We start from the raw sequence: 19,970 nt of genomic DNA, 5'->3' as shown, positions 1-19,970 counted from the left end.
TGATGATAAGAAGTCCCTTTTCACAGTCACACTGACCTAGCAAGAAGAGAGAGCCTAAGCATTCATTAGAGCCTTTAAACCATGAATTATTCTCTACTTTCTGTATCAGAAAGGGTTGGTATTAATCGTGGTTAAATCATCGATTTAAAATAAGACAATGCTGAACAATAATTGATTAATCTTTGTCAAAACCACATAAAAGTATTTATATTTTAAGTAAGGTGAAGCCACGGCACCGGTCCCTTCACCATATATGAGATGATCTCAAGACAAGAGATCGTTACACGTGGTTGGATCTGCTTTTTTTTGGTGTCCTTTTACGTAATTCCTATTCCGTTTTGACGTTGGTCATAAAATGGCCACGAGATGGCGCTGTGCATCGTAAGTGTGGCCTATACCAGGCACCGACACAGCCTGTGTATAAACCACAAGAGCTGTTTGTTTTTGCTTGAAAGGCTGACCAGATTCTTTTGTTTTGCAGATGTTTAGGTCAGAGGCTCATTCATTGTTTGGATTAGTTTTCTCGTCCCCACCTGGTGTCCTTTATGATGAAAATTATACTAGGGGGTTGTATATGCACTTGGTATTTTGAAGACTGCTTTATTGGAAAATAAAATGTTTATGTATTTTACTTCACCAGTAGGTATGGCAGCATTGTATATTCAGCATTCAAGAGAGTTACATGTTTACTCATGAACATATTACTTTTGCAAGATCATAATTTATATATTGAAATGTAAAGTTCTTACATAGTGCACATTCCATTTGCAATTTAATGAATATTATTTACTTATATACTGCCAATGATGTTTTAAAAAGGGGACAGTTCAAATGAATCAAACAAGTCTGTTGTCTACTGACTGTTGCTCTAAAAATACGAGTCAAACAACTCGAACAAAAGCCATCGAGTTCCTGTTGAACTGCTTCCAACAACACAGATACTTGAAAGCAATTTACTTTTAAATAAAAGTCCTATTCATGCACAGCCATCAGACTGTGAGACATGTGTCTTCAAAGCAGATAAGTGCATGGGATAGAATGAATGTTTATCCCCGACTGTCTTCATGTCCCTGAGTTCTCATATTTCACCCAGGGAAAAACAGGGGTGACTGTCGGACAAACTCACCAGGGTTTGTCACCTGCTGTAAACATCCTGATGCTGTACAGTGCATGGACGAGAGAAACCATTAAATGTTATCAGGTCATTGTGCTTTAATTATATTGACAGAGACATTTTAAAAGAACATCCATTGCTTGTTATTTTTTAAATAGGTGCGTTTAATAGATATAAAAAGCATGCCCAGTAGATTAGTATTGTGCTTTCTTGTAAATTAATCACTTACTGTGAAAGTTAAATTAGCTTTGTTTTACATCAAAAGTAAAAAAATGATGTATATAGTTTGTATTGTTGTACATCATACTCGTGCAACCTTTGTTCATTCTTAGTAGGCTATGCCTAAACCTCTGTGTCTATTAAATAACAGAAGTGAGCCAATGAAGCATTAAGTTTCACTTGGTTCAGTAAGTAGAAAGACAGGTCTGACCCTTCACCAGTTTCTTTGTGCAATAAGTAAATTGAAGTGGTGCAGTTCTAGAGGAAACCACCGTAATTCAATGCGGTCTGCAATGACGAATTTTTATAAAGACAATGTAACTTTTACAGAGCACAAGGGTACTGGACATGTAGCACCCTTTGACCCAAGTAGGGTGCCCAAAAATACCTTTCAAATACAGACAGAGAAATCTCTAAGGAATTGAAATGTAATCTTAACACTTGCCTTGTCTATGACTCAGTCAATTGGATGTAAATATACACATCTATTGGGTCCTTATCTTTAAAGGCTTCCTACAAGGACATTAACATGCTTACAATTTCATCAGAATACGTGGAAATATAAGCTTTTAATTAAAGAAGTCAAATATACTGCTTTTTAAGTTCCGTTCTTGCTTTGTCTTAAGAGAACTGCAATTTTATCAGTTACCCATTGAGTGTGTTTTCAAATACAAGTGAAACAGGGCAAAGGTTCAAGGGCAATTCTGATGTTATGGTGAGCCTCCAAGAACTACAGATCACAAACAAGTCTGATTATGATACATGGCCTCATAAAAAAGAAAAAGAATGAATGACAATACTGGTTTTATCTATGGAAAACAAGTCTGCAGTCTGCACATCAATTTTTTGTAAACAGCACTGCAAGTTAAAATATAAAAAGGAGCTAAATCTTCTACTGAGGATTCATGAGATGTAAAAACGGTTTTCTAGACATCCCATAATAGTACTCGGTATTTTCAGCTTTTGCAGAGTTAGGTTTTTCTCAGCTACTTGAGTTTGCATAGACATTTAGCATATCATCTTTGCAGATCATGGAAAAATGCACAGCCTGAACAATCCCAGCTCTCTGTTTATTCTGCCTATTGTATAAGACTCTTCAGGGAATGTAAGGATTAACAAGTCCCTACTGTTGTTTATTTTTAAAAGTCATAGGGGGTTTGGCTATTCCAGATGTTCGCAAAGTTAAAAAAGTTCCCAGCTTGGAAAGTATTTTATAATATGCTGGAATCCATTGCAATTTGCAACCATATTGACCTTACAGATACGCAAGAAAAATCATATTAACAGATAACACAAAGCATCTATTCATGAATGTTCCAGACTGAATGGCTCTGTCAGACATATATTTATTGCTAATGAAAGTAAATTACATCATGACAAATATGAAATGAATCTGAATATGAGTCCTCCAACTCAACAATTTGGAATACATTTTAGAAAATATAAATTCTAACATTAATCATTTCAAATCCTTGGATTTTAATATCCATCAAGTGATCTGTGTGTGTTTTAAGATCCTTTCTGTGTTTCTCAATTCTGCAAATTCGGACACATTCACATTTTGCACAAACCATCAAAATCAGAAAGAGCTTTATTGCAAAGTGAGCTGTACACACACAAGGATTTTTTCTTATTGACAGAGGCTTCCAGTGCTCATATAGTTGAAAGTGACAAGGCATGTAACAAAAAAGTGAAAAATAGAACAGTACACTTTTGACAAAAGACCAAAAGACAATATATGACAAAAGAGCGACAGAGTTACAGTGTATTGTATGTACAGATGTGCTATATACAGTACAAGTTGTAATTTGCTGTATACAAATTATGTAAGGAAAAAGTAGTTGGAATTGCACATATTTAACGCACAGTGGAGGAGAATGTTTAATCTGTTGAGGTAGATGGCCTGAGGAAAGATACTTTTCTTATATCTGCCGGATTTGGAATGACATGTTTTGGAATGACTGGTTGAAACCGATTTTGTGAGTCTTAAGAAATGGAGATGTGATATCTTTCATGTCATTTATCTCTACAACAACTTCAGTGTATACACCACATTCTTGCTATCCATGCATTATAATAACCAAAAAACGATATTATAATAACAAAACAAAACAATTCAACAATCAAATTTTAACTTTAAAGCACTGTACCTGACAATATATGGTGTCAGTATGTTTTTTTTTAATATTTTTTATAAGTCTGCCCAAAATCAACACATTTTAAAGCATCCTGTGATTGTACATTTACAGACCCTGTGTAAAAATGCAAAAATCTGCGACTGACAACCGTTACAGCATTTAATCATCTGTAAAATCTGTACATCCTCAACTGTTTTCAGCCTCAAGGGATTCTAACAGATTCAGCTATGCACAGTGCTTGGGTATGCATGGGAAAAAACGATTTGAAAAACAGCTGCTTTATCAATTAGTTGTCAGTTGTACGCATTTCTACACCTCTCAAATGATATCAAATATAAATATAAAATAACATCATGCACAACCTAACTGAAAAAGCGATTTTTCTTTTATGCCAGAAATCATTGGGATATTTAGTAAATATCGTGTTTCATGAGGATATTTTGTAAAATGTCCTACTTTAAATATCTAAAAACATTATTTTTGTTAGTAGATGTTCTGCCACAGTGCCCTGATCAACAACTTCAAAGGCAATTTTCTCGAAATTTAGATTTTTCTGCACTTCAGAATCCTGAGTTTCAAAGGGTTTTATCTTTATATAAGCCATATATTGTCCTATTCTATCAACTCATACATCAATAAAAATCATATTTATTCAGTTTATGTAAAAATCTCAATTTTGAATTGTCCCATAAAACTGTTTTTGTTGTCCAGGGTCACAAATGGTTTGTTTGACTATAAGGATAATAAGGTGCACATCTTTAGGTCTATATGACCTGAAGCTAAATATTAACTTATATCCCTACAAACAAAGGTCAAGGAGCAACAAACCTAGGAAGGAACTGCAAAACAAAATAAAGCGGTGTTCAAAACATTCATGTGATATGTATTACTCAGAATATACGTACAGATATAGATATGGAGATTAGATATAGATGTGAATATAAGATGTGTTAGAAAAAGTCTTTGAAAAGTATTACATAACTGACAACAAAATTCAGTTTTGTTACCTTATAAGATTGTTACAATATTTTTGCCAGCATCAGATTTAGGTATTAAGAAAAATATATCAAATTGTTAAAGTACATTGCGGTTCAGTATGTCCTGCACAATGCCGTGCTTTAAATTATAGACACACTGAGGATAAAAACGAAAGCAAAATAAGAAACCCAGGAATCCCAAACAATTGTCCTGTAAAGATAATTATTTGTTCAGGTACAGAAAGAATGTCATTGATGGCATTCACAGCAGGCAATTTTAACCCCACATGTGTTTTCGCCAGAGAATATAAGTTGTTTCCTGCTGCTTCAGTTTAAGTGTTTGAGAGACATACCACGGGTGATAAAGGACATTATCTGATGAGTCTCTGTGGGATCTGGGTTATGGGAAGATAACCTTCACATTTGTCCACAAGGAGGCAGGAGAACATTAATTCTAACCAGCCCAGGCCCCCAAAGTCTCTCCTTTCAAGCACATAAGATACACTGAACACATTCCCAGATGTGGTTTACTGTATAAGCCAGTCAGAACAGAAAGCAATTGTGTTCCGTGCTAAGCAAAGACGTTAGAATGTCATTAACAATGATATTTCTGTGTTTTGATTTTGTTATCATGCAAGACGTTTTCGACTTATCAGCAATAAATTGGTTCCTGTTATGAAAAAGTCTGAATGATGTGATATTTTTATTCTTGCTTTCCATTTAAACAGGTGTTATGCACTTATGTAGATCAGGTCGGATGTGGCTTCTCAAAAAGACTTTAGCATTAAGCCCAAAGAAATACACAAAAAAGAGAAAAAGATACGTATATGCTTGTTGTTGTAGTAAATCACATATCAAACACCAACATGTTTTAGTTTACGTGTTTATATGGGTACATGACCTGAATAGAAAAAGAAGAAATTCTCAAGAAATTCAATTATAACTCATAGGTACAGTATGCAGATAAGCGACCACAGTGCAATGATGACGCAATAACACAAAACAGACACATCATCTAGACTTAAACTGGATTGTCAGTAGCCAAGAAATATATAAGTCATTCTGTTGTGTGTTAGTATAAAATATTTAATCCAAACATATTATTCAATTTGAACCCTTTTTTGTACTGCTCCCACTTTGTGATTTTTGGCTCATATATTAAGCCGAGTTGAAAACCATTAAAATGTAAACATTTATATGATTATTATACAATGAAAATGATCAGATAACAATATACGGTTTAATAGGATTTAAAGAAGAGATTGGATGAATAATGTCTTTTGTCTATATCACCCAATCTTTAGTAATGTTTCTGGTACTCATTGGAAAGCATTATAAAATCTAAATAAATTCCACAAATTAAGGCTATTATGAAATTAGTTCAACGTTTTTATTCTGTGGTACTTATTTCAACCTATTTCAAGGGATATTCCCCCATGGCTTATATACCTACAATGCTTCTTTCACGCAAATCTGGATTTACCGCCGTGATACAGATGTTGCACATTTTGAATGTGGGTAAAAGGTCGTCTTGCTGGGTGTAACACCATCTTAACTGGAAGTTTGAAGCACAGCTGTGCTGGTTGTTCCGGCAGCACATCTAGTGGATGACTAACACATCAGTGTTTCTGGGAAAAGCGTAGAAAGGGCAGATACTGAATATCCTTTACATTCATATGCTAATAACTCTCTTCAGGGCTACTCAGCATCTGAAAAGACTGAACTGCATAGTATGTGCCTCGCAGATAATGTGTACATTAGATATCCTGGTAACGGATGAATGTTCGGATACTTCATTAAGAAGAGTAGGGAGGTTTTTGTCGATCAATAACGGGTGGTTTTAGTAATAAAAAGAATGTTTATTTGTCTTTCATGCATGCACTAAGCGACGGCTGAGCAAAATATTTGGAGTGGTGTTAAAACATTGACAGGCCCCCCGAAAAGGTTTAAAGGGTACTACATCACCATCTGAAAGATTTTTTTAAGGTAATGGTACGATATCAATCAATACAATGTTAAAGGCACATGGGTCTAAGGTCAAAAATTTAACTGGGATATTTTTCAACATCAGTAGTCTTGGTTTCACTTACAATGTTTTGACGATATTTGCAAACTAGACAGGAAAAACAAGAACATGGAAAGCACCCAAATGCTCAAGTATAAACTCTGTAACATTTGTACTTTGATTTCATCCAAGTGAAGTAAACACCTAATCCTTCACAAAAGAAGACAAAACAACTAAAGATGTAGGAGTGTTGCTTTTCTATGGGCAAGGCACATTCCCAAGCATAGCCGGACTGATCCTAGGAGGAACTGAGTCTGGCCCTCAGAAACCTTTAAATGCTGGTTTTCTGTGTGTGAACTTTCCCCTAATTCTCACACTGCTCCTCCGTGCTCACAGTGGAACTGACTAACTCCGACGAAGACGCGCAGTTACGGCACGTTCTCCTCGTCTCTCAACACAATGCCTCTTTGACTCCAAACCAGGAAAACCCCAACGTTCATTGAGAACAATATGTTTATTTATAGAAATGATGTATAGTTCACAAATGCTAAATATTTGGAAATGAACACATATAACTATTTTTTTCAACCAATCAAAAAGAGTCAAACCCAAATATTGGGTTTTAAATTTAATTATGCTGTGTTGTTTCATTTGTTCCCATTGTTGGATCAAATATGAACTTTTTCTGGCTTCATTTATTCAAAGTTTTTAAATCAACCAGAGGGTCAAAATCCATTGCATTTTTTGATGAAGAGCGTTTATCAAACTGAAATGAAACAGAAACAGGATTTGGAAATCCTAGGATTCAATATTTAGCCTACATTATACCTACACAGTGTATAAAACTCCTTGTTTTATAAAGTAATGCTCTTTCAACTGTAATGAATTCATATTAAAAGTAAACTCCTATTCAGTGACAATCATCCTATCAAACTACCATATTCTAGTGGCAGCAATACAAAAATCACATAAATAAATTGTTTAATATTTATAACTGTTCTTTGCCAGCTAAACCTTTCTTTCAATAAATTTATGAGAAATTATACGAGATCTCGCTGGTTGCAACCAGGTCCATTCTTACATCATGGTCCATGTCTACAGCAAATATGTTTAAGGAGGCGGAGACTGAAATCTGAGCAGACTCACACACTCCCTCCAGACGGTCAGCCAATCAAAATGCCCTAGACGGCTCTGCAAGGGTATAAAATTGAGGAAGCCCTTTAAGAACATGAGCCTCAGCTCTCGAGAATACTGCGGCAGCTAACAAGAACAAGTCAACAGGACAAGTTAGACTAACCCGAAAGAACAGATAACTGCACAAGCAAGATGAAGGTATCCCTGGCAAATCTGCTGTGCATCACAGTCTTGGCGAGTTCTGGAACAAGCTTTCCACTGGAGAGGAGGGGAGCTGCTGGCAAAGAGAAGAAAGTTCAGTATGCCGCTTGGGATGATGTAAATGTCCTTGCGCATGGCTTGCTGCAGCTAGGTCAGGGTCTGAAAGAGCACGTAGACAAGACCAAAGGCCAGATGAGGGACATCACAGTCAGGATGAAAGTCTTCAACACGACCGTATCTGAGCTCGGCAAGCTGACCCAGAGGCTGCTTGAAGACAGCGAAGCACTGAAAGCAAAAGCCCAGAACCTGGAAGAACGTGAGAATCTGGTCCTAAACGTGTCCGTGGAGCTGCAGGAGAAAACGGAAGAACTGATCAGAGACAGAAAGAGGGACCATGAGAGGATGAATAAGCTGGAAGAAAAAGTAAATGGCATGATGCAAGGAGAAGGTCTGGAGGCTAGCAACGGCAACAACAGTGATGTCCGGAACATTCAGGTAAGTGGAAAATAGTGCTCAATAAAAGTGAATAAGTGTCTGTGTACCAATGTGTGTATCAATAACAACAATGTATACCTTAGACACTTTAAGATTTATTAAGTGCCTCAACAAATGCAGGAAAATGCTCACATTCAAGACTTTATTTGTAAACTAATAAAACAAGAACGAAAACAACAGTTTGAGTAACTTAAAAACAGCGAACAGCTTTAGCAGACTGGAGAATGAAGGATGAGAATATGAGACACGCGTGTGGGCGTGATCGCGCAGCGCTAAACGCCCCTGATAGACATGCGGTACGTGCGAAACGGCAGACCCTCGTGTCCAACGAAAAATCACTGAAACCTGTTCAATGTTCAGCCTCGACCTTTGATGACCACATCTGATACACAAGCACCAAGTTTAGATTGTTTTCCCACATGCGCACGAACTTCACGAGTTCATTCTGTTAACAAGTTAACGTTACATAACTACAAAGAAAGCCTGTTCCGATTGAAGAGACCGGTGGAAAATACACGATTTTAGTCACAGCCATAGAAACTAGATTTCCTTTCTTGTTTACTTATTTCGGTAACTTGGTTAATGGACAAATTCTCCCCTTGAAGTCTATAGGTAACAGCTAACAAGTTATCTGTTGTTTTGCAGTGGATGCTGGAAGCGCAAAATAAGCGCATCGATGAGCTGGTTGAGCGCATTAAGCAACAGCAAGAAAAACTGGACAAACAAAACATTCGCATTCGGACTCTTCAAAACCAGGTAAAATATTCAAAAAATATGAAGAACAACTATACGAAACGGTGTGATTACTTCGATATAAAAAATGCAATTGTAATGTTTTTACTAATAAAACGTATTAGACTATAAATTGTGACTATGTTTAACGCTATTTTATTTCATGTGACATGCAGATTCAAATAAAAAACGAGCAAGCTTTTCTTAAACGTAAGGAGGATGACGGTCTCAACACGAGTTCTGAACAGCGAGATTCACCTGTTGGTAAGGTTCAGTTTGTTGTTCTGATTATACAAAGTAAAAGTGATCTTAAGTGATGATATGAGTGGTTCCCAAATGGGGGTAAGCGTACCCCCAGGGGTACTGCAGGGGGGACTAGGAGAAACTGAAGGAATAAACAATGTAAATCAATAAATTATGATAGTAGTATTGTTATATGAAATTAGGACTACACAAATATGCATACAAAATAAATTCATACATTTAAAACGCATTTCAATTCAGAATAATAATTTTTGAATCCGGAACCGGAATTAATTACTAAAATAATGTAAATTAGGAGAGGTTGCGGTTAAGTGTAAAACAATATTTACATAGTTGCGTGAAGCTACATACAGAAATGTTTATAAGCTGAAAACCTACTTGGGGCGTCAAATATAATAACTGTCTGACTCTCATTTCACTGTATTTTAATAGAAAATGTTGCGTCTGGTCAAGGGGTACTTGGCTTGAAAAAATCATAAAAAGGGGTACTTAAGCAAAAAAGTTTGAAAACCACTGGGCTAGTCAATGAAACTCCAGATGTAATGCGCTTTTGGAAAAATCAAAACCAAAAGCATGCTGGGACACGCAAGACTTGTTTTGCACCTTAAGTCATATGATGAGCTGTTAATGAGACATAATGTAGGTTGGACGTGTTTCAATTATCTAAAAGATCATCCTCAGAGCCAACAATGTAGAAACAAAACATTCCGTTTCTGACCGTGCCTCAAACGTTTGTTTATTGTCCGAAACCAACCGCAAAGTTTTATAAATGCATTTGCGAGCAATGGTTGTGTGTAAGTAGGTGAAAGGTGAGGCTGACGGAAACACATGGAATGAGGGAACAGAGTAGTCATCCAAACTAACACAATACAGCCTCTCGTGGCCAGTTCTGACATCAGTAGGATTGAAAGAACGCTTTAAAAGAAAACAATTTCCCTGGACATGTTCCAATTGTGTGAAAGTTTGTAAGTCTCGGACGGTGTTAACTCAGGGTCACAGAAAGGCTCGAGCGCCAAGGAATCTGTTTCAAATCTGGCCAAGAACAAGGGGAGGCTTTTTTTACTGATATAGTATATCCTGTACTTTGGATTAGTTTGCTTGGCTATACGCCAGTAAAAAAAGACCAAAGAGTACATATTTTTGGACTGTGAACTTTGTACAGACTTCCCCTGGCGTGTGGAGACCAGTCCGTAAAATGTGTCATTTGCCTTAAAAACGTGTAACCTTTACCCTAGATCTGTCGGAGACAGACAACCCCCCTTCAGCCCCCTTCCACCCACTCATCTGCTCAGCCAGCCCCCTTCATTGTAATGATCACAGAGGATCAGACACCCATCTAATGCCATAGGCTTAGAGATTTTGACATTTTAGTATTTTTGAAAACAAATAAAAAGCAAATCCACCAATTGCATACCTACTCTATACAACTATATACATCACTGCATATAAATCAAATCAAATCTCAAATGAATTGGGTTGTGTTTAAATATAGGGTGTCCTACATTTTTAGTAGTAGCATCGAAACCGAAGATGCTCTTTTAGTCTGCATCCGATACATCCCCCTGAGGGCTGTTGAGTTGGGCCTCAAATAGCAGCCGGCTCATTCCTAGATCACTCGCTGCCCATGCATTGTGATGTCATCAGAGAGGTGCTGTGCACGTGAAGGAAGCATGCAGGGCTCGAGTAGAGGGGGCAGGGGGAAACATCCACAGTTAACATGTTGCTCTGAGGGATGTCTCTGCTTGGGAACCGGGGGAAAGGTCATGTTTACACCCTCAAATGTTTCAGCCACGTCGGTGTCGAAATGTGAAGCTCCGTTTGTTAGGCAAATGTTTGCAAGGTAACTCGGTTGAAAGAGGAAACGCCATAGCACACGTACTGTGCGAATGAGTAACTTGCACACTGGTACAGAATTATATACATTAAACAGGTTTGTTGAAGAACAACCAATCCAAAAGATTTGGACTGTAGCCCTGGAATTCAAAAAACAAGTTTGCTTCTTGGTACTTGGGAGTTCAAGGTTCTGAGATAAGAGTTTGTTATTAAACAGTGAGATAAACACGTGACTTCTATTATGTGCCAACCATTATTAAGCAACACGTGATTTTTAGAGAAGTAAACATGTTTTTTTTTTACAGCGGCAGCCTCAGACTGTCATGAGTTGTTTCTGCGGGGTCATACTACAAGCGGATTTTACACCATCCAGCCATCTGAATCTCAGCCCTTTGAGGTCTACTGTGAAATGACACCCGAGGGTGGATGGACTGTCATCCAGAGACGGCATGATGGATCGGTAGACTTTGATCAACTGTGGCAGGCCTATGAGACTGGCTTTGGAAACCTGAATGGTAAGAATCCATTGTTGTTTGGTTTTCTTTAGGGACATGAAAACAGACACATGCAAGTGACAAACTGGTTCTTCTCTCACAGCCCAAAGCTACTTCGATCAGTACACTTTGATTATATAAAAGTGATTACCAGACTAACATGGGACACTGAATGCCAGATTAAGAATAGAGGATCAGATCAATCCTGACTGGAGAGGAAATCCCAGATCCTTAATACCGCTCATCCTTAGTTTAATTGACAAAGTGACTAAATCTTCTATCCTGTTTTTAACTTTAGATTAAAACAAGGTTACACATTTGAGTTCACCTTTCTTACACATTTCCTTTATCATTTTCAGGCGAGTTCTGGCTCGGTCTGGAGAAGATCCACTCTATGTCCAAAGCTGGCAACTACATCCTAAAAGTGCAGTTTTCTGACTGGAGAGATGATATTCAGAGCATCACGTACGCCTTCCGTCTGAACGGCCAAGAGAACAACTATTCTCTGCACGTTCTGGAGCGGACTGCTGGGAACCTGGAGAGCTCCCTGTCAAGCGAAGGGTCCGGTGTGCCCTTCTCCACCCGCGATAAAGACAATGACCAGAAGAATGACCTCAACTGTGCCAAGCAGCTGTCAGGTGAGATCTTTTTATGTATTTTCCACAAGCTCTAAAAGAGGTTTCCATGTGCTTGTATTCAATATTCTAACGTTTCCTTTTTGCTTCCCAGGTGGTTGGTGGTTTAGCAACTGTGGCCGCTCGAACTTGAACGGGAGGTATTTTGTAACCCCTGCACCGAAGCAAAGGCATCAGAGAAAACAAGGAGTGTTCTGGAAAACCTGGCGTGGTCGCTATTACCCGCTGAAAACTACCACCATGATGATCGCGCCCGCTGAGATCGAGAACAAGTCCTAGAGGACACGAACCCATCACGTGAAAGACACGAACCAACGGGCGGGGAAAACTGCCGTTCTTAACCTGTCAAAATAAGTGGTGTTGAAAAGGTTTAAAGCTCATATAGGAGTGTCTACCAATCTTCAGATTGTTGATGAATGTCTAGCAAGATTGGTGGACACTCAAATCCCAGTCTGAGTAAAAATGGGCTAGGGTGTCAAATCAGATGGAGAAGAACTAAATGTGCCTCGGGCCCTGCAAGAAGAAGCATGTTTTATATGATGTAGGCCACTGTAAAGATCTGCTACTTGTTGCGGCAGATCTAATAGGGAGGTAGAAAGTGTGCTGATACTTTAGCACCATCGCAGCACTAAATAAAAGTGCTTGAGCGAAACATAAGGACCAAATAAGCTAAATAAGCTTGAGCCAGTACTTTTAAAATGCATATTGTAAAGTCACTGTTTATGTTATGTTACGTCGAGGCATTATCTACAGACAAAGATGCATCCCAAGGTTTGCTGAGCATTGAACGATTTGTTACCCGTCAGTCATTTTCGTTTGTAAATTATTTTCCGGGATCCGTTCTCTCTTTCAAAAGCTGTACTTGTGTACTTTCCTGTTTTGAAATCAAAGGAGTTCCTAAGGAGATATTTTTTCTCAGTCACATTGACTGCCTTTAAACTTTTAGAACTGTTACTTCTATGTACATAACATGTATGCATATCCTTAGTAGCATTGCGGCTGTATTCTTGCCACCCTTGAATGTTTATGCTCTGAATTCTACTTTATTTAAATGTTGTACAAATCTTTATGTATTCTCTCGCTTATAATTTATGTTTCGCATAACGCAAAACGTTTTGTTATTGTTTTTATATAAGTGTTTGGTCTTGAAGAGACCAATAAAGATTAATTTTATTTTACAAAGTCCTCTTTGTGATTGTTATTGAAGTTTACACATATTCATATTACATCTCAATCCTGTCAACAGTGCATGAAGCACAAGACAGGCTTGTTCAGATCAGATCTTGTTCTTGAGTGTTAAGAGGATGAACAGACCTCTCAGCAAGCGTATGGGGTTAAGTACATTTGAAACACTGAGATGGCAGGTGATGGTGGAATGTCTTGAAGGTGCTCAAGCTTGCATTGTGCCCCAGAGCTAAAAAAACAATGTGAAGCCATTCAGCAGGTGTCTACACGTGTACCCATAACTTATCCATACGCTTTTCATATGTCCATAGGGGTAGGTTATCAGTATGGTTTTTATCTGCATTCTATAACTATAGGAAAGTGGTGTTTTATTCCATGCTACAACACTTACAATAGTAGAGGCTTATATTATCATCCAAGGCTAATATGATCATATAGCAGTTTTATTATAAATGACTAGTCAACAAGTGTACATCACTACAGATCTGATTCTTTGTCTGAACATTTCTATGTCCTTCAGTGTTGCTAAGAAAGCAACACCATATGGTCTTTACCACGTGAACCTTACTTAACCAAGATCAGCTTATTCTTCTGACGTGATTTTAAGTAACCAAGTTAAATTGGCTTGTGAGTGTCACATTCAATGTTTCACACCTGAGACTGACTCTTAATGTGCCAAATCGCCAGTAATGTGCTTGTCGATACTTAATTCCAAATGACTTTACTTTCTAGCTGTGATAAGCTGTGTAGATTAATGGAAAAGTGTATAACATGAACAACTTTACAATCAAACGCTGATTCAAAATTATGCAGTGGATTGCAAAACATATCATACCAAAGAAAAGCTGATGGCGTGGGACAATGCTGTATGTGGGATAGTTTTAAATGTACAGTAAACCCATTCTTTGTTAGACCATAAAAACACAAAGAGCAAACCAGACCAATGCACAAACACAAAGACTTGTGTTTTCTTATATAATAGCCATTATGTTTAGCTATTATGTTTCTTAAAGCTTCCATCCATAGTCGTTCTTTTCGCTAAACCCTATAATTTCAAATAAAGTATTGTTTTTACTGTTAAGAGCCACTGGGCGGAACATTTAACATTTAGTTTTTTAACAACTTCAACTTGATCATTAAATCTGAAACCCTGCAGTATAAAGCCCTCTATTTTTTGCATTCCGGTAATTTGCATTTCACTAAATAATTTGTTTATGTGTTGTTAAAAACAAATGTTGCCATTGTATTTTTGCCAGATTTTTTAAGATAGATTAATAGTTACAATGTTGAACTGTGACAGGTTGAGCTGAATACTGCCTGCTTCAACAGGAGCTAAGACGATAAATCAGTCCTAAACATAAGGCCAAACAAATATCCCGTCAAAATGGAATGCAGTTGGAAGGAGGGAGATATCGTTTTGACAGAGAAAGTCTACAGCAAACTTAGTTTGAAAGCTAAAATTTGCCCCTATGACGACAAGGCTAGGCCGCAAATGAAAATCACAACCCGTGCATTTAAAATGAGGAAAGAACTTGTGAAACAGCGCCATCTTGTGAAATTCCACGCTACGCTGAATTATTACAGTCATGACAATTCATGTAAATGCTCACGGTATTTAATTTACAATGGTATATACATTCAGTGTATCTCTGAAGAACCATTTCCCCAAAACAGAAAATTAATTTGTGCTTGTATTCTTTATTAGTGAATGCATAACATAATTTAATAATTGATTGTCTAGTTTTCACCCTTAACGAAAATTAACCTTGTTTTTTGTGATACAAGTTTTTTGGTGCATTGATTTTCTTCGTGCAAAACCATGGTTTTACTACAGTTGATCAAAACCACGGTTATTTTGTGATAACCATTGTTTTACTACAGTAACCAGTTTTTTTTTGTTTTAAATTTAGCAAAACTATGTTTTTTTATTTTAACTGTTTCAAAGGTTGGTTAAATTTTCTTAAGGGACAAAATCAATTCCGTGCATTTAAGAGGTTGAATAGAGCAAAATATTACTGCATTCACATTTAGTCACATACTGCATAGACATGCATGCAATCTAACTCAATGTGTTTTTATCAGGTTCTAGTGGCAGGCATTCAGGCAAAATCAACCAATTAAAACAACATAAAATTTACCAATTTCTAACTCATGGAAGCTGGCACTAATAACCATAAATGTAAGGTTGACGACTTAAAAATGAAGTCTGTGTGTATCACTGATGCTGTGTATATTATCTATATCCCATTTAGCGACAGGAGGTGGCAGAATTTGGTACCTTTACACTACGCTTATATCTAGATATTTTTAAATTGTGGGCCCCGTAGTCTAATGCAATCGTGAACAGAACGAAATAGAAGATTTCATTGAAAAACGTAATCCTGAATTTTATTGCAATCATTTTGTGAATTAGCTTCTTGTTACATCAATTGATGTCAAATGTTCTGGGATCAGTGGGGTGTGTGAATGGGGTTTATGTTTAGTATCTAACTACATCAGCACCCAACCAAACCCATGTCTAAATTGTGAATGAGGACAATATGATTGATGCTCACCATTTATTTCAAACCCAGTCTTTACTACATCCATCTACTCATCAAATTCCATTTGAAAAGTAAAAATATGTTAGAGAATACATAGCCATATTTAATTTAAGCGAGGGTTTTTACCTGGATTTTTGCAATGACAGAACAACGAAGGACAAATACTGTGGAATAAAAAAGTAGTGAATCCAGTTCCTAATGTGGAATGTTCAAGGTTCACAATATTATTGTTCAATTTCCTTTTACGATACTATAACCCAAAGAAAACAAGGTTTGCTCCAGTTGTTCTGGCTTTACAGACAGGAAAATATTTCACAAAAAGTTCAAATAACAGCGAGGACAGAAAGATTTATACTAAGATGACCTCCTTAACACATCGTATGAACTGCAAGTGAGACTTGAACCTAAGACAATACATTACAGAACGTAAGCCACATTCGTAGCTCTTCATATCAAGTGAGGAAGTATAATGTTCAGAATGTCAAAAGCAGAAATTGCTTGGATAAGCTGCGGAAATGACAGATAAAACCTTCCTTTTTGCACTTTACAGGAATGTGTTCTCACTTTTATCCTTTTACATATAAAACAAAATAATACAGGGGAAACAAGCTCTTAAAACAAGACATTTGACCACATAACTGCAGTACAATCGCATCAAAATCCTCACTAGTTTAACTAACTTACATTTTTTAATAGTAACAGCATGAAAAATTCACCTCACCGTGTTTATCTGAGCAAAAGAGCATGACTATAAACCCCTGAGCACGTTACTCCTTCAACGTTTGAATTGGGCTCTTGTGAAGCTCTTTCTTGTCTTAATATCAAATTTTTAATCAACAGCTTGATTAGAAAAAAAACACAGTTTATCATATTGGGATTATATTGCTGTAACCTTGCTATAACCCTCTTATATACTTGTTTCTAACAAGTAGAGATCAGCATTTACAAAAAACAACGAGGTATCAAACAAATACTAAATATTATTATAGTGGTTGTGCAATTAAATGACTGTCGATTTAACCCTACATAATACAAAACGTATCAAAAGATAAAAAACACTTTAACAGTATTAGGTCTCTTGGTCCAAATTTTCCAAAAATACCTTTTATAAAAAAAGAATTATTAACATTATATCTAAAACATACATAATATGTTCTGTATTGGTCACCTACAGCATCTACATCCAGCAGATGGCACTTTTACTGTGGTGTAATTACATGTTTTGGCTCTTTTGATTACAAGTAAGTGGTTACTTTAACAGCCATTCAGGAATCTTGGCCATCATCATGATAGCCCTGGTAACCTTCATCTTGGTAATCCACGTAGCCAGCAGCGTCAGCACCTCCTTCAGCTGTGCTAGACACACCTTTGGGGCAGTATTTGGCATCGTAGATCTGGCGGCCCAGTCCAAAATTCTGCCCGCTTTGGTTGGCCCCTTGAGTGTAGCCCATTTGCAAAGACATGGTGGAGTTATCACACTTGTCGGTGCCACTTTTTTGGTCGTAGATGGCACGACGGGTCCCTGGAGCTGTCATGCCAGCCTGGATGTAACAGATACCATTTAGAGAAAAGGAGACACCTCACACATCGTAAAACACAGGCACAAGGATGGTAATACAGTACATACCTGGCTTGCACCCTTGTTTGTCCCCATCTGAAGACTGATGGTTGAATTGTCCATTGGTGGCAGAATGTGTGACTTAGGGTCATAGAGATGCCTTCTAGTACCATAAGCATTCATTCCAGCTTGACTTGCACATTTATTGGTTCCCATCTATAGAGACATATGTTGTGACTGAGTATATACGGTATGTAGACTTATAGAAGTGCATGTACAGTACTTGGTGTGGTCATACTACATTTAAAGCCCAACTTTTCTAATTCCTATACTACTAACAAGAGTTCTGCATTATAAATCAGATAGTTTAATATATAAACAGCATACCTGAAGTCCAATGACACACTGGCCAGCTTTCATTTTTTCCTCATCGAATGCTCTCTCCTGTTTCTCTGCATACTTCACTCCAATATCTACGCTCGAGTTGATGCCCTTGGTTTTAGTCTATATGCACAGTAAAGTAGATTTATGTATTAAAACAGTATAAAATATTTATTTATCAGGAATAGTACCAAATAATTATTGCAAACATTAATAAAAAGCTGAAAAAAATGTAATGTACTGTTTATTGTAGTACTCCTTTAAGGAAAAAAGCTCACCATGCCAGCAAGAGCAAGAAGGGTGGTCTGAACCTGTGTCATATTTCCACTCTCAAAAATATCATTTGCTTCAAAACTATCATGAGGTTTCAGACCATAGGAGGTGATTGCTTTAGTAAAGTTGGTCAGATTCTCCAGCTGCAAGAGAACACAATACCTTAAAGGGATAATTCACCACAAAAAAATCTGTCATTTATTGACCCTTACGTCATTCAAAACCTGTACATGACTCTTATTTCAATGAGAAACAAAAGAAGATATTTTGAGAAATGTCTCAGTGGTTTTCTTTTTCAAAAGGGGCCAATGTTGTTTGGTTACCAACATTCTTCAAAATATCTTCCTTTGTGTTCCGCTAAAGAAGGAAAGTCATACAGGTTTGAAATGAAATGAGCGTCAGTAAATGATGAAAGTGCTTTAATAACATGCAAGAGCTTAAAAACATTTGCTCAGTAGCTTAAAAGAGAAAGTAGAAAAGATCACCTGATGCCAGTTCATAGATGACTGGTTGATCTTTTTCACAGACCCTGGCTGAATTTTGTTTATGAGCCTTTGGGGAAATACATGTAGTGTGTTAGTGTATGTTAATCTAGCATTGAATATACAAGAACACAACCACAACACCAAACTTACTCGCAGAGTATAACACCACTTTTTAACCCTTTCTGGAAGTCGTCTCCGATTGATCGTCCAGTAATTTCTTCGATCCAAATGCGCAACTCTTCCTCTTTCTGGATGTCATACTTCTGTGCAATCTAGAGAAAATGTGGAAATGTGTTATATACACACATGGTTACATAAATAAGTCAAATGTTAAAATGCATGCTTTATGCCAATATCAAGTAAAGCACTTTCAGCACTGTTAACATCACGCGTCCTAACTGTAAAATATCAAGTGTCAAACAAAATAAGCGAAGAAGAAGCTTATTTATTACAGTAACTTAATATATCGCTAAGCACAAACTGTGTCTAAATGTGTGTGTGTGCTTGTGAGTCCATATTACAATGACATTTTAACACTCAAGGCAACGCCCCAAGAACTACTTGAGACATTTTCTTTTGTTTCAAAGTAACTTTATATCTGTTGCGTTTCACAAACTTTAACATGACAACCAACGCACGAATTACACACTTCAATATGCATTAAGCATACAAACGGCGCAATTTATATTTTAACATGTGGAGTAACACGTGCGTAACATGTTAATACGACAGGAAGTTGAGAAACGTACGTCGATCTTCTTTCGTCAGAAGCAGACTGCTCGAGCTTTCGATGACTAACGTTAGTTGCAAAACACCACATGAAATGTCAAGTCGCTTTAATCACTTCATGAATTTCCACAACATACCTTGTTTTTGACTTCCGCTGAAAACCCGTAAGCTGGACCTCTGTTGAACTGCGAAGACATGGTCGAGAACTGAAGCAAACAAAGTTGAGAAACAAATATTTGCTCTTCGGGAACTGAAAGAATGACTTCGGCAAAGTATGCGATAATTTAGCTCGCTTTCCTATTTCAGGTTATGCAGATTTAGTACTTCCTCTGTTTATTCCGCCGCCAATAAAAAGTACACGCCCCGCCCCTTTCTTTCCTTTTTGGCCGTGATTGATATCAAAAACTCCATATATGGCACTGAAGTAACAAATTCCTTTAGAAGGGAGTATCCCCGTGTCCATCCTGGTATTCCAGGCAGGCGGGCAGTAGCTGTGGAATGAGAAACCTCTGGGAATACAGCAGGCTACTGAATGATGTCACTTACATTCATTCAATCACTTTCTGGAATGCTGA

At 37.3% G+C, this 19,970-nt stretch overlaps 2 protein-coding genes across 2 annotated transcripts; one reads left to right on the top strand and one right to left on the bottom strand.

The window, feature by feature from the left end:
- Positions 1–7,673: 7,673 nt before the first annotated feature.
- Positions 7,674–13,426, top strand: angptl4 (angiopoietin-like 4). The gene is made up of 6 exons (XM_056743364.1): positions 7,674–8,283; positions 8,929–9,039; positions 9,192–9,279; positions 11,418–11,627; positions 11,966–12,244; positions 12,336–13,426. Exons 1-6 carry the CDS (start codon positions 7,780–7,782, stop codon positions 12,518–12,520), a joined length of 1,377 nt encoding a protein of 458 aa, XP_056599342.1. The 5' UTR covers positions 7,674–7,779; the 3' UTR covers positions 12,521–13,426.
- A 2,544-nt stretch (positions 13,427–15,970) lies between these two features.
- cnn2 (calponin 2) lies at positions 15,971–19,743 on the bottom strand. The gene is made up of 7 exons (XM_056743365.1): positions 19,533–19,743; positions 18,817–18,938; positions 18,667–18,733; positions 18,187–18,324; positions 17,915–18,031; positions 17,597–17,743; positions 15,971–17,510 (listed from the first exon to the last, which is right to left on the bottom strand). The coding sequence occupies exons 1-7, from the start codon at positions 19,590–19,592 to the stop codon at positions 17,235–17,237; spliced, it is 927 nt and encodes a 308-aa protein (XP_056599343.1). The 5' UTR covers positions 19,593–19,743; the 3' UTR covers positions 15,971–17,234.
- Positions 19,744–19,970: the final 227 nt, after the last annotated feature.

The sequence above is a fragment of the Triplophysa dalaica genome, chromosome 3, assembly GCF_015846415.1.
Source record: "Triplophysa dalaica isolate WHDGS20190420 chromosome 3, ASM1584641v1, whole genome shotgun sequence".
Lineage (NCBI taxonomy): Eukaryota > Metazoa > Chordata > Actinopteri > Cypriniformes > Nemacheilidae > Triplophysa > Triplophysa dalaica.
This window is presented reverse-complemented; position numbering and strand designations above follow the sequence as displayed.

What these genes read in the sequence shown, in the direction of transcription:
- angptl4 (XM_056743364.1), top strand. Translation starts at nt 7,780, where the DNA reads ATGAAGGTATCCCTGGCAAATCTGCTGTGCATCACAGTCTTGGCGAGT. An exon ending in TGGCTTTGGAAACCTGAATG is followed by an intron (nt 11,628 to 11,965) that starts GTAAGAATCCAT and finishes TATCATTTTCAG; the next exon opens with GCGAGTTCTGGCTCGGTCTG. An exon ending in CTGTGCCAAGCAGCTGTCAG is followed by an intron (nt 12,245 to 12,335) that starts GTGAGATCTTTT and finishes TTTGCTTCCCAG; the next exon opens with GTGGTTGGTGGTTTAGCAAC.
- cnn2 (XM_056743365.1), bottom strand. Translation starts at nt 19,592, where the DNA reads ATGTCTTCGCAGTTCAACAGAGGTCCAGCTTACGGGTTTTCAGCGGAA. An exon ending in CATCTATGAACTGGCATCAG is followed by an intron (nt 18,325 to 18,666) that starts GTGATCTTTTCT and finishes GTTCTCTTGCAG; the next exon opens with CTGGAGAATCTGACCAACTT. An exon ending in CAAACAAGGGTGCAAGCCAG is followed by an intron (nt 17,511 to 17,596) that starts GTATGTACTGTA and finishes TGTTACATCCAG; the next exon opens with GCTGGCATGACAGCTCCAGG.